General features: G+C 37.3%; 1 protein-coding gene across 1 annotated transcript in view; it reads right to left on the bottom strand.

Moving 5' to 3' along the window:
* LOC124622221 (protein mesh) overlaps positions 1-15681 on the bottom strand; it is a 264311-nt gene that overhangs the window by 131568 nt on the left and 117062 nt on the right. The window contains exons 8-9 of the mRNA XM_047147873.1: positions 14290-14483; positions 5345-5490 (exon numbers count right to left, since the gene is read on the bottom strand). Of these exons, the coding sequence (XP_047003829.1) occupies positions 5345-5490; positions 14290-14483 (340 nt within the window). The remainder of the gene's footprint in view (positions 1-5344; positions 5491-14289; positions 14484-15681) is intronic.

The following is a 15681-nucleotide window of genomic DNA, read 5'->3' on the forward strand; positions in this document are numbered from 1 at the left end:
AGATGTCCTATCATCCTGTCCCTTCGCCTTGTCAGTGTTTTCCACATATTCCTTTCCTCTCCAATTCTCCAAAGCACCTGCTCATTCCTTACCTTATCAATCCACCTAATTTTCAAAATTCATCTGTAGCACCACATGTCAAATGCTTCGATTCTCTTCTGTTCTGGTTTTCCCACACTCCATGTTTCAGTACCATAAATGCTGTGCTCCAAACGTATATTCTCAGAAATTTCTTCCTCAAATTAAGGCCTATGTTGGATACTCATAGACTTCTTTTGGCCAGGAATGCTCTTTTTGCCAGTGTTATTCTGCTTTTGATGCCCTCCTTGTTCCATCTGTCATTGGTTATTTTGCTGCCTAAGTAGCAGAATTCCCTAACTCTGTTTACTTTGTGATCATCAATCCTGATGTTAAGTTTCTCACTGTTATCATTTCTGCTACTTCTCATTACTTTTGTCTTTCTTCAATTTACTCTCAGTCCATATTCTGTACTCATTGGGCTGTTCATTCTATTCAGCAGATCAGACAATTCTTCTTCACTTTCACTCAGGATAGCAATGTCACCAGTGAATCATATCACTGATATCCTTTCACTTTGATTGATAATTCCACTCCTGAACCTTTCTTTTATTCCCATCATTGCTTCTTTGATGTACAGATTGAACAGTACGGACAAAAGACTACAAACCCGTCTTACACCCTTTTTAATCTGAGCACTTTGTTCTTGGTCATTCACTCTTATTATTCCCTCTTGGCTCTTGTACATATTGTATATCACTTGTATCTCCCTATAGCTACCCCTATTTCTCTCAGGATTTTGAACACCTTGCAAAAATTTGATGTTGTCAAGGGGGTCTTGATTTTTCTTTAATCTAGCTTCCATTATCAACTGCAACATCAGAATTGCATCTATGGTGCCTTAAGAAGCCAGACTGTTCATCATCTAATACATCCTCAATTTTATTTTCCATTCTTCTGTATATTATTCTTGTCACCAACTTGGATGCTTGAGCTGTTAAGCTGATTGTGGAGTAATTCTTGTACTTGTCAGCTCTTTCAGTATTCGGAACTGTGTGGATGACATTTTTCTGGAAGTCAGATGGCAGGGCTCCAGATTCACACATTCCACACACCAATGTGAATAGTCATTTTGTTGCCACTTCCCCCACTGACTTTATAAATTCTGATTGAATGTTATCTATCCCTTCTGCCTTATTTGATCTTAAGTCCTTCAAAACTCTCTTAAATTCTGGTTCTAATACTGGATCCCCTATCTCATCTAAATCCTCTCCAATTTCTTCTTCTATAACATCAGACAAATTTTTCCCCCATAGAGGCCTCCAATGTCCTCTTTCCACCTATCTTCTCTCTCCTCTGCATTTAACAGTGGAATTCCCATTGCACTCATAATGTTACCACCCTTGCTTTTAATTTCACTGAAGGTTGCTTTGACTTTCCTATATGCTGAGTCATTCCTTCCGACAATCATTTTTTTTCCAATTTCTGAACATTTTTCATGCAGCCATTTCATCTTAGCTTCTCTGCACTTCCTATTTATTTCATTCTTCAGCGACTTGTATTTCTGTATCCCTGAATTTCCCTAAACATTTTTGTACTTGTATATCCCTCTATATGCATCCAAATGATGACATACCGAAAAACTATACATGGCACTTAATCAACACCGAATGCTCTGTCAAGGCTGGAAAGTGGAGATGGCATATTGATTGAAATAAATATCTTGTCACATATATAACTGTTTCTTGTATACACCTGCATTAATCTTATTTGATCTTATATATACTCATCTTACAGTATCAGTGTTTTCGGGTTTTTGGGGCTGTGACTTGTACTAGTATACAAACCTGTCTTGTCGATTTTTAGCTGTTGAAAGCTTCTTAGTTTTTGTTCTGCTAAGAATTGTAATGGAAAAGTATGAAAGCTTATTTTGCTATATATAAGAAAAAGTGTCCAGTATTATTTTCTATGATATTGCCAAGAACTTTGATAGTATTTCCCAAAATATCTCCACTAAAACAATATTCTACTACCAGTTGCATTCTACATCTACTCCTTTGAATGGCTGAAACTATCTCCATAAAAAAGAAGATAAGTTCACATTAATAAAGTATACCTGCCATTCTTCTTTTTTGTCATTTATAGATGAGTTACTGAGATGTTAAAATATTTTTCAGCATTGTTATGTTTTCTTGCAGAATTGAATCCTGACTGACTGAGGACTGTAAATCATCTTACTAGGTAGACCAACATTATTTTTCAACAAGAACTGTGAGAAGTGGATCACTGTGTGTATCAATGCTCTTGACTTCACTACCTGAATCTCCAAAAAGTACAGAATATTAAAACCACTAACAGAAGATAATCCCCAATCTCCAAGAGGGATGCAGGCAAAAGTAGAAGAAAGATCTGTGGACAACATCCTGGAACACCTCAATTCCATTAGTCTTAGTGGGCAACATCTTGGCACACCTCAATTCCATTAGTCTTAGGACCGCATTTGAGCTTTGTTTGGATGTACTTTGGAATCAACGTGGTATATGTTATCAGTGGACACTAGGCCTCATTCATTAAGGTGAAACACTGGCTATTACACATTTTAGGCATTCTAAGAGCATTCCAGAAACAACAGCTTTCCAACAAAAAGCAGCTTAAGAATTCTATCAAGGTACTCTCATATCAAAAACTTAATTTTATCAGAAAAGATAGAGGAATATTTTTAAGATACTTCCCCCTTTACATGCACAGAGGTTTGAGGACCTTTCATGCATCTAAAAGCAGGGAAAGAACTTTGCAGTAGTGATAAAATGAATTACTAACCCAGACCACAAAACATTTTAATAACCAGATATTGGGTAACCACTGTCTCTGAACTTTAAAAGGCTTTAATGAAAAGTGAAAGAGGACTAGAGGCATAGAATTTAAGAATGAAATTAAAAACAAAGTTGCTGTACTGACACAGGAGAATTCCTGGAACCATCAAGGTTACAAATATTTACATAAACTGAAGCACATATGTCAGGGTCCATGAAACAGAAGAATTCTTTGCATCCTCACTTAGTGGAACAAAGATCCATATCTGTTGTGAAAAATGGAGGAAGACACAAAGGAAATCCAATGAAGCAAAACCGAAAAAGTCCTCTGAGCCACTGTAGTCTCCAATTTTTGTGTCCACTTTTGTCACGGTGCCAATATAGTCTGGCCTCAACAGTCATGTCTCCTCAAATAGGCAGGTTACTGTTGCTGATAGAACTATAAGGGGCATTCAAAAAGAAATGAGCTGGAGGCATGATTACAGAAACCAGTACCTGTATGTTAGAAGTACTGGTCCTGGCTGTTGAGACACTTGTTTCCACAAGGTTGTGAATGGTTGTCTCATAAAATTACCAGGGCTGTGATATTAACCAGATCCGAATGTACAGCCGGACGTCGTTATCTGAGGTGAATCATTTGCCCCACAGAGCCTTTTTAAGGGGACCAAAAATGGCGTAATCACAGGGAGAGAGGCCCAGAATGTATGGAGAGTGGCCGAGAATCTCCCATTTGAATTTTCTGCAGGAGTGCCGCAACTGTGTTGGCCTTATGAGGCTTGTGTTGGCCACATGAGGCTTTGCATTGTCGTGGAGCAGAATGACCTCAGGGGTGACATTGCCTAGTAGTTTTGATTTGATCGCTTGGCGAAGGGTGGTCAAGGTTTGTGAGTAACGCTGGGCATTCACTGTTGTCCTGTGCTGCAGGAAGTGAATCAGAAGGGTGCCATCTTGGTCAAAGAAGAATGTCAGCATAACCTTTCCTGCTCTCCTCTGGATGGCCTTGGCTTTTTTTGCTGGTGGTGACCCTGGATGCTTCCACCTGAGACTTTGTCGTTTTGATTCTTGTTCAAAGTGATGACACCATGACTCATCTCCAGCCACCACTCATGCCAGGAACACATTCCCTTCCCAAGCGTAGTGCAGCAGATGAGCAAGACAGTGGACCATTTGACATGCTTCCTGGTGTGGTTGAAGACTGTGGGGCACCCATTAGGCACACACTTTGTGCATGTGCAGTTGTTCCTTTATGATGGTGTGAATACTTCCAACACTCAGTCTGAACATGAGGGCTATGGCTTTCACTGTCTCTCAGCAGTCCTCAATAATGAATGCATCCACCAGCTGGATAATGTCAATGGTAATGTAGTGTGGTGCTCCAGACTGTGCATCATTGACTAATGACACCCGTCCTTCCCTCAAGCATTGGTGCCACGCCTTGACCCTTGCAATGGATGTGCAGTGTTCACTGTACACTTGTGACATTTGTCAATGAATGTCCTTTCTTCCTACTCCTTCCACTGTCAGAAAATGAACAACACCTCTTTGCTCTTCTTTTGACACCTCCATGTCAGTGTTTGCAATGCGACTAGCAGCATTGGGTGATTGATCCATGCTGCTGCTAGCTGTGTATAGCCATGTGACATGCATGCATTCCTTCTAGCAACGGACTGTGAACTTCCGTGCTCTGGTGGGATCCAAAACTCATTACACACGCCCAATATTACCCTCCTGTCATCGGTTAAGATATACATGATGAATTGGATTGCCATAAGCAACAGTCTTGCAAAAATTGGCAGAATTCATTACGAGGGAAGCCTTAAAGAAGACCTTGGTAAAATGTCATTAGACCCCAAAATGTTACATTTCTTGCATAAATTCTTAAATGGGTTCTTTAACATGGTGAAAGTTTTCAAAAAAAATATGCTCAGAATGCATCTTATCTCCATGCTTTTTATCTCTTGCACACAATTTAAGGCAATAACTGTCATTAAAACTTCAAACAGACCTACAAAGTGTAAAAGACAGTTCAATAATGGAGTGAGAGATATCAGGTAGGGACAAATAAAAACGAAATGAAATAGAAGAAGGGCAAATGTGGAAACAAAACATGAAGAGAGGATGATACGTACAATGTCTCCTCTCTATCAGCTGTTATTTTTTATCAAAAAGTTATCCACTACATCTTAGTTTGTAAGCTAGATTTTGAACCATGTCTGATATACATTATAATTGCAATCATCTGTGAAAATTTGCATAATCCCTCTTGGCTTTTGTGTACAGCTGTCATTATCTGCCAATTTCTGGTGAGAAGATACTTGTCATATACCACCGTATAGTCTGTAAGATTACTAATGCCTTCTTTTTTCTGTTTCAATTTGAGAAAGTTTTTGTATATCCTTGTCAGAAATAACAAATACACCAGATATATTTATAAAAGTAGAATTTAGCTGCTCATTGCCTGTTGTATTATTCTGTAAAAAAGAGTATCATACTGCATCAGACAAACTACTTACGGTGAGATTGATGAACCAGCATATATCTCAGGATTGGTTAGGTTGATCTGTATAAAGCCAAAATGTGCATCTGTCACCAGGTAATTGTTCCTGTTGCGAAAATTTGCTGGTGCAATAGTGAATGATCCAGCATTTGGTGTACCAGTCTACATGATATAAATAAAAAAAATTAGATTACAATCATAAAAACCACAAGAACTAATACAGTAGATATATGGTGTGACAATTATTGAACAATATGAAAAAAAAAGAAACGTAAATTAGTTACAAACTATGGCCTGTACACACTTTATTCAACATGTAAACATCGCTTCAGATTTCGGTTATGATATGTTCAATATGCCTGTCATCATTGTTGATGATGTAGCGCAGACGAATAGCAAAATTCTGCACAACCCGCCAAAGTGTTGGAACATATGTGCTGTCGATCACCTCCTGAATTGGTGTTTTCAGCTCAGCAATGGTTTTAGGGTTATTGCTGCACAACTTGTCTTTCACAAAGCCCCACAAAAAGGAGTCACATGTGTTCATATACAGAGAATATGGTGGCCAATCAAGGCCCATGCCAGTGGCCTCTGGGTACCCCAGAGCCAGAATGCGGTCCCCAAAGTGCTCCTCCAGGACATCAAACACTCTCCTGCTTCCATGGTGTCGAGCTCCATCTTGCATGAACCACATCTTATCAAAATCAGGGTTCTTTGGATAATGGGGATGAAATCATCTTCTGAAACCTTCACATACCATTCGGTAGACACCATGCCATCATGCCGATTATTCTGTGACTCGGTATTGCACGCCACACAAACACTCAAGGAGGGTGAAGAGGCTTCTCGGTAATGAAATGTGGATTCTCAGTCCTCAAAATGCACCAGTTTTGCTTTTTTCATGCAAATGGAAAACAGCAAGAAGGTTCGAGGGCATGTGCATTCCTATCATGCCCCATGGCGAACAGTGCAGTTTGATGTCCTAATACAAACTGTTCAGAAGTTATAATGATTTTATTTTGTATAGTTCAATAATTGAGACCCTGTATCTAAACCAGCAAAAACTAATGTGAAACTACTCATCAAGAAAATTGATTATGGCATACTACTGGAACTTTGCTAAACGTATAGCACTAAACTGCAGCTGCCTATCACCTGCAGGAAAAAACTTAATGTTCATTTAGTTTTTATTCTGCACAGGTCTCTTTGAGCTACCAGCTTTTTTTATTTAGTGAATTTATTACTTACTCATTTTGTTTTCTTATTTTAATGTCTTCAGTAAGCCATTAAATTTGTCTTATTATGCTTTTCTCTGCTCCTTTCATGACATTTACAACACTTTATAATATTTTGCCTCTGATCCTCCATTTAAAAATCTCAGTTTAAATGTGAAAAGCTGGGCACATCAGCCTCATGTCATTCACTTTCAGTCATCCTAACAGATGGCCATAGTATCGTAACACCAAAGTTTACCAATTTAGCTCCCTCATTTGTGTGCGACTCTCTGTGCTCAACACTCACTTGCAGTGGTTGCCTTTGCTCTACCCAGTCTCATGGCACTTGGGGTCACAGCACATGACCTAGGTGTTCTAATTCTTATCTTATACCATGCTTCTTCACCTGACCAGTTTCTTTGTTTTATTTTAGTTGTCACCAAGGTACTGTGACTTGTTCCTCTCTCCCTTTTTTTTTTTTTAAGTATTAGCTCAAGCGGTGTTAGAATTGTATATATGATGTCTGCATTAGTTTTCACTGTTTTATGCATACATGTGTACGTAAAAATTATTTTTGTCACACTTCACTTGTTTGGACCTGATGATGGGAATTTGTAAGCCTGCAACTGGTCATAATATTAAAAAAATAAAAACCTTACACCTGAAGCAGTAATTTTCATGTCTATAACAATGCTCAGTTGCAGAAGTTCCGCTACAGGATTGTTTGCCTTAAGCATCAACTCTGTACCAAAAAATCTGTCTTATCAGCTTGTTGTTGTTGTGGTCTTCAGTCCTGAGACTGGTTTGATGCAGCTCTCCATGCTACTCTATCCTGTGCAAGCTTCTTTATCTCCCATTACCTCCTGCAACCTACATTCTTCTGAATCTGCTTAGTGTATTCATCTCTTGGTCTCCCTCTACGATTTTTACCCTCCACGCTGCCCTCTAGTACTAAATTGGTCATCCCTTGATGCCTCAGAACATGTCCCACCAACCGATCCCTTCTTCTTGTCAAGTTGTGCCACAAACTTCTCTTCTCCCCAATCCTATTCAATACCTCCTAATTAGTTACATGATCTATCCATCTAATCATCAGCATTCTTCTGTAGCACCACATTTCGAAAGCTTCTATTCTCTTCTCGTCCAAACTACTTATCGTCCGTGTTTCACTTCCATACATGGCTATGCTCCATACAAATACTTTCAGAAATGACTTCCTGACACTTAAATCTATATTCAATGTTAACAAATTTCTCTTTTTCAGAAACGCTTTCCTTGCCATTGCCAGTCTACATTTTATATCCTCTCTACTTCGACCATCATCAGTTATTTTGCTCCCCAAATAGCAAAACTCCTTTACTACTTTAACTGTCTCATTTCCTAATCTAATTCCCTCAGCATCAACCGACTTAATTCGACTACATTCCATTATCCTCATTTTGCTTTTGTTGATGTTCATCTTATATCCTCCTTTCAAGACACTATCCATTCCATTCAACTGCCCTTCGAAGTCCTTTGCTGTCTCTCACAGAATTACAATCGCAAACCTTGAAGTTTTTATTACTTCTCCATGGATTTTAATACCTACTCCGAATTTTTCTTTTGTTTCCTTTACTGCTTGCTCAATATAAAGATTGAATAACATCGGGGAAAGGCTACGACCCTGTCTCATTCCTTTCCCAACCACTGCTTCCCTTTCATGTCCCTTGACTCTTATAACTGCCATCTGGTTTCTGTACAAATTGTAAATAGCCTTTCGCTCCCTGTATTTCACCCCTGCCACCTTCAGAATTTGAAAGAGAGTATTCCAGTCAACATTGTCAAACACTTTCTCCAAGTCTACAAATGCTAGAAACGTAGATTTGCCTTTCCTTAATCTAGCTTCTAAGATAAGTCGTAGGGTCAGTATTGCCTCACGTGTTCCAATATTTGTATGGAATCCAAACTGACCTTCCCCGAGGTCGGCTTCTACTAGTTTTTCCAATTGTCTGTAAAGAATTCGCATTAGTATTTTGCAGCTTAATAATTGATATATTCTGCATCACATCCTGTTTAAGAAGTTGGCAGTAGCTTGTTCTGGACTCCTGGCAGCATTAGCTTGTGCTGGCCTGGAATCACAGTGGGTGGCCTGATCTCAGTAGTGCTCTACAGCATAATTGTGTGTTGTACTTCAAGGAAAACAGTACACCAATAGTGGCAGGGGAAATCTATGGGCACTTAAAAGATCTGTGATGCAGGACATATCAGACATTAAGCTGAAAAGACCAGATTTTTTGGTACAGAAATAATGTTTAGAGGGGTGCATCGGGAAACACAGCAAAAGATCACACAGAAAAGATAGATTGCACTGGATTGGCACTGGAATTTGGTGGCCAGCAAGTGGCCATAGGTTGTGCCAAACTCCACTGCGGTTGGTTAGACCATGCCATACTGGTGTAGCAGTTGGGTAGCTGGCAGTCACAGTATGTATGGATAATTCAAAAGATGTCTACCATTCACCCTCTGATTCCTGTCAGATATACAGAATTTGAATCGTTTCGCATCATTTCCTGTTACACTTTAATTTACTTCTATTATTATTATTATTATTATTATTATTATATTATATACTATACTACATATTATTATATTATAATTATACTAATTTAATTAAAAAGATAATGCTACTCACTACATAGAGGATGCTTTTAGTTGCAGATAGATAAAATGAAAAAGACCACTAAAATATTTAATTTTCCAGACAAATTACTTCTTCTAAAGTAGAAAACACACCCACATTCATAGAAGGCTATCTACACACATAGCAGAAATTTATTTAATTCATTAGATAATAAATTACAGGCTGCACTAATAACTAAGTTTTCAATTAGCAAATTCATATTTCCTAGTGCTGGGTCAAGGAATCAAAACCACTTTAGGCCCTGTTCCAGATATTCTAATTTATTTACTCAGTATTCTAGCACTGGTTTTCAAAATGTTGTATTCCATGAATTATGTATTGTCGTTGTCCAATAACTGTCTCACAAAGTTCAACTTTCAATTTTGGTGTTTAGTTATGAACAATTACAATAACATGCAACACTACATTGATGTCAGACTTGCGATGCTTGCTGCTGTTATCCTGTTTATGCACAGTTGTCATAAAGTTAGTGATGTATGTTTAGCAAATGGTTATGCCTGAACTGTTTGAGTTATGAATCTTTAAACTACTATTACTCATTTCAAAAATCTTAAGTGTACGTGAAATGCACCCCAGTTGTTTTCTGTTCCTTGTGTTGTGTGCATGAACAGTCTCATTACGCTCCAGTGTCCGTCCCTGGTAGCTGAGTGGTCAGCGAGACAGAATGTCAGTCCTAAGGGCCCGGGTTCAATTCCCGGCTGGGTCAGAGATTTTCTCCACTCAGGGACTGGGTGTTGTGTTGTCCTAATCATCATCATTTCATCCCCATCGATGCGCAAGTGGCGTCAAATCAAAAGACTTGCACTCGGCAAACGGTCTACCCGACTGGATGTCGTAGTCACACAATATTAAAATTAGTCTCCAGTTTTGTGTGATCACATAATGCACTCACAGTGGTCTTGCATATATACAATAATGCAAACATTAGAATGTTTAGTTCTTTGAAACAACTTTTACACAATTCTTTTTGCTTCTTTTTCAATATTATTCAAGGGCGTGCTTCTGTAATGTGAATATTACCCCATACTGTGATTCCATACCGCATGTATGTTTCAAAAAGTCCATGATAGGCAATGCACAACAGGTCTCGGTGAGTATACCGAGCCAGTTGTTTCATTATAAATATCGCTGAGCTTAGCTTACTGGAAACAGAGTTTATCTGCTGTTTCCAGTTTAGTTCACTGTCTATTGTAATGCCCAAAAACTTAACTGAAGCTATTTCTTCCAGTTCTTTTTCATATAAGAAAACATCCATCTATGTTTATTTTTGAGGACCATGTACATAGGTCTTTCTTTTCAGATTAATAATTAATTCATTTTTAGAGAGCCATTGTGCTGTACTACTGACTAATATAATGTATTTTGTTCAAGTGCCTCCAAATTGTTGGAAACATTTAGCTCAGTCATATCATCTGCATAAAGTATTTTGATTTCATTTTCACATGTTTGTATATTATTCGCAAATAAATTGAAGAGAATATGTCCCATTACAGATCCTTGAGGTACAACATATGTAATGCTTCTAACTTCTGATCTGTATAAGTTATTTATGGCTACATATTGCCTCCTGTTACTTAGATATGATGTTATCCAGTTTGCTGCATGTCCACGAATACCATTACTCTCAAGTTTCTTTACTAGGTCTGCATGATCAACTGTGTCAAATGCCTTGGATAGAACAAGAAAAACTCCAGACACTGCCAACTTGTTGTCCAAGGCCTGTACGGATGAATCTGTTAATGATTCAGTTGCTCTTTCCATTGATTTCCCTTTCTGATACCCATGCTGTGCTGGAGTTATTACATTATGTTTTTCCAAATAAGCAGTTATTCTGTTTAACATGAGAATTTCTAATACTTTGGAGAAGCCTGATACTAAAGATACTGGCCTGTAGTTGTTAGGGTCATCGTGCTCTCCCTTTTTGTATACAGGGACTACTTTAACTAATTTGAGTTTATCTGGAAATACTCCTTCTTGGAAAGAGCAGTTGGCAATATCCAGTTGTGGCATAATTATTTCTGCTGCCACCTGCTTGATTAGGTAGTTTGTCACTTCATCATGTCCAGCAGACTTTTTTGCTTTTAGCTTTTTAATAACATTTGTCAGTTCCTTTTCAGACACTGGTTTCAGGAACAATGAGTGGCTTGGTTTATCTGTCACAATAGTTTGGTGAGTTCCTTGGCTATTTATCCATGCTTTAGTTTTTCTATTGCATCTGTGTAGTTATTGTTCAGGATGTTGGCAATTTTTGTATTATCTGTGATGATTTTGTTATTTACTGTCATAGTTTCTATTTCGTTTGTTTTCTGTGAGTATTTTTTCTTGCCCATGACAGAGTTAATTACATTCCAAGCTGCTCTCATTTTATTTGTTGATTTTGAAATAAACTCATTAACTGATTTTGATTTTTCTTGTCTTAGCAACTGCCTGTATTTCTTCTGGTGCTGCCTGTAGGTTTCAATATTTTCTCTCTGTTTCATTTCTATTTAGGTAGCTCTCTGTTCTATTACTTCCTTCATGGTCCACTGCTTATTTTAAAGATTTTTTCTTTTCCTCTTGGTTTTTGGAAATGCTAAACTGAAATAATGTGTTATAGTGTCTGTCTTGGAAAGCATTATATTTTTCATCTGTTCCCTGGGCTTGAAGTGTGTCCATCCACTGTTCTTCTGTTAACATCACTTTGAAGATGTTGATATTTTGTTGGCTGATAAGTCTAACATCTCTTTCTACACTTCTGTCTTCCTTTTGTGAGTTAAGATTTCCATATGCTTCACAAAGCTGTCCAATATGATCAGAAATTCCTGTTTGTAGAACCTTTGTTGTATGTGCATTGCTCTCTATATCAGTGATAATAATGTCAATAATTGACTCAGTTTCCAAAGTCACTCTTGTTGGTTCCATAACAGTTGCCTTAATGTTGTACTGTAGTAGAAGCTCCTCAAATTTTTGCTTTCTCTGTGTCTCTCTTCCCATATCAATGTTAAAATCACCACATGTTTCACAATCTTTCTTTTTTTTTCTAGTAGAAGTATCAGCACACTAACTCCTCAGCCATTGTTGTCTTTCTTGTTCCTGAAGCCACTATTTCTCAGTCGAGTGGCTCCTCAACTGCCATCATGAGGCTGAGGGCATCCCATTTCCTCCAATCAAGTTCAAGGAATTGAATGCAGGTCCTCTGCATAGCAACCATACATATTAACTTCTGAACTATGGAGGTGGACTTATTGTGGTATGGGTACCATTACAAAGCACAGGCTGAAATGGGAAACAGTGATGCATTCCAAGTGACAGTATAGTGCAAACAGAGGCAGTTCTGTTATAAGTTGCTCAAAAGGTTCCAAGATGGCCAGGGAATTTTCCTGATCCAACATGATGCAGTAAATATGCCATTCACTACAGCATATGAAACAAACCTCAGAACACCTTCTTTTACCATTAACGAAGAGATCGATACTCCACTATTTTCTTCACATTATGACTAAATTTCCAATTTTCAACCAAATCAGGTATAAAAACACCAACAACTTTGGCAGTGCAAGGAGATATAATCCACACCATACTTAAACCAATTTTATCACGTAATAGAAAAATGCCATATCCTTGTAAGATAATGCTCAGAGGAAAAGTAGAACGAGTTATAACTTTATTTAAACGGTTATTAGTGCACACAAACAAAGGCATTTTTTGCACAACTGCATATTCACTTCTAAATCACATCTATTACACATAGATTCAAATAATGAGTTATGACCAGATTTGGCTAGCTTAATTAAAGACATAATGTCAATTCTTCTTATGTCAATTCTTCTTATGTTTTCAGTTATCTGCTTTATTATAAAAACTAAATACTACAAACCAAACAATTATATAATTCAAAGAATCAAAGTTATTAAAACAAAATTGTTGAATTGACTTGTAAATGTGGCATTACCTGCACGTCAGAAAGCATCTATTTTTGCGTACAAGGAAAGGGAAAGTGCTTTGTCAGTCGGCCAGAGAGACATCGGTGATGCTTGTTACACTTTGACACTTGGCAATGTTGCACAACAAACTGAGTTTTTATAAATTGTTACAGATATACATCAGTAATAAGCAGATAATATGGCTTTTGGAAATGAACAAATAGAAAACATCTTGCGACCAGTTTAATAACTAAACAACCCATTGGCCAACTCTTGAAAACAGCTGGAGGAAGCAGAAGGAAATTGATGACCAACCAGATTAGTAACAGAATTCAAATTCTTCAATTGAATGTATTCATTTGATCATATAACTAAAAGCACTGACACGTAACCAGATGTACTGTCATTGTTGTCAGAAAAGCTAGTCAGCAATCTAATACTTTTTATATATGAGAGGAGTTTACAAGCAGCACTATGTTAACGTTGCAATTCCACCTATTTTTATGACAAATAGGCTATATAGGATTTAGATGAGAGTGTTTCATTTTGTGTGTGTGCATACCCCAGCTCATTAACGGATTTCTCATAATGCTAGCAAAATTTCCAGCTTATATGAAAGCCAGATGAATATGGTAGATGGAAATAAATCCTACTGCTCTTAAAGTTATCTGTCTTTGACTATGTTTGTGAATTATGAAAAGAAGAAATTTCATATCTTGTTCTAATGTGAGTCTATGTCATACAAATATTGAATGTTACATCATAAAGTTTACAGGAATATGGCCTATGAAACATATAACTATAACTGTGTGATGAATGTGCAATTTTTACTGTTCTGTCATAACATTTGCTGCACAAATTGTGAGAGAAATATTCAGTTGGTGTTTAACTGAAGAGCAGGATAACAAATTTATAGCTTTCCTGTGTTCCATTAGTCGAATAGGCTACATCACAAAAGACTGATTGTTTTTCAACATTAATTATGCAGTACTATTCCAGTTACTGTGCTGCACCAAACATGGTAGTGAATGTTCATAAGCTATATGTAATACTGTAACTGTTGTAAGACCAAATTAGAAACTACTACTAGTTGCTAAATTACTATTAGTTGACTATGTCATATATCTGATTTAATATACAATCACATAGCATTGAAAGATCTTACCTCCAGTATATCAATATACACTAACTCAGGCATCTTACGGGACTCTCGGTAGCCCCAAAGAGATATTGTCAGTTGTGCTGCTGAATTACTTGTCAAGTTTGCACTGTCCCACTTAATTAGTATCTCTGCTGGGCTCTTTAGATGGACATCATTTGTGTCAAATGTAATTTTTTCTTCTGCAGTTGCAGGAGTTTCTAGAAGGAAGAACAGTATATTGTCACATAAAATGGTAGTCATTCCCAGTAGACCTGCTTCTTCCTTAGTAATCAAAAACTACTTAGCAGCAAGTTGTTGGGAAAACAAGAAATGTATTGCATACTTTAGTTATATGTGAAAATCAGTCAACAAATGTCACCCAGAAATATAGTGTAGTAGAAAGGGAAGAGAACAATGTGAAGTTAATGGTATCAGAGCAACACATATTTCAGACTAGTCTTCTCACTGAGACATAGAGTACAGAGTGTAACTATTACTGCTGACTTATTTGCTACTGGATTTTGTCTCAGATCTTTGGCCAAAGTTTGGTTAATGATTCTTCTGATATTTCACTGACACAAGTGCCTGGTATTGTCGAAGATTCATCCTTTTCAACTACTTCCCTTTTATGCCCCTGATAACTGCAGTCTGGTTTCTGTACAAATAGTTGATAATCCTTCATCACTGTATGCTATCCCTGTTACTTTCTGAATTTCAAAGAGCATATCTAGCCGGTATTGTAAAAAGTATTCTCAAAATCTACAAATGTTATAAATGTAGTCTGCCTTTCTTCAAATTATCTTCTACAATAAGTTGTAAGGGCAGTATTGCCTCTTGTGTTGCTAAATTTCTCCAGAAACCAAACTGATCTTCCCCAATGTTGGTTTCTGTCAGTTTTTCCATTGTTCTGCAAATAATTTGTGTCTGTTGGCACCTGCCTTCTTCGGAATTGGAATTATTACATTATACTTTTAAAGTCTGAGCATATTTTGCCAGTCTCGTTTATCTTGCACACCTGGCAGAATAGTTTTGTCATGGCTGGAGCCCCATATTATTATTAACCAAATTCATGATATTTTTAAAATAACAAACAAAAATCAGCAAACCATAGAACTACCAACAATATAGGCTTAATTTATTTTCACGTAATTTACCATACCATTGATGAGAGGTAAAGCAATGTTTCACATACAATTTGGATGTATATATATGAAAACAGATTTCATATATTTCACATTGAGGATGATTGTACAGACTCAGTGGCACATGAGTAGTATTTTTAGTGGCGTGTATTCGCTCCAAATGTGTGTTTGCACTAAGTTTCAAATCGTAGAAGCCTGTACAAGAGAAACTAACATATGTGGTTTTTATAGTTTTTTTTAACTCTTACAAAGCTTTAATTACTGAAAACATTCT

This window comes from Schistocerca americana, chromosome 7, assembly GCF_021461395.2.
Source record: "Schistocerca americana isolate TAMUIC-IGC-003095 chromosome 7, iqSchAmer2.1, whole genome shotgun sequence".
Taxonomy (NCBI): domain Eukaryota; kingdom Metazoa; phylum Arthropoda; class Insecta; order Orthoptera; family Acrididae; genus Schistocerca; species Schistocerca americana.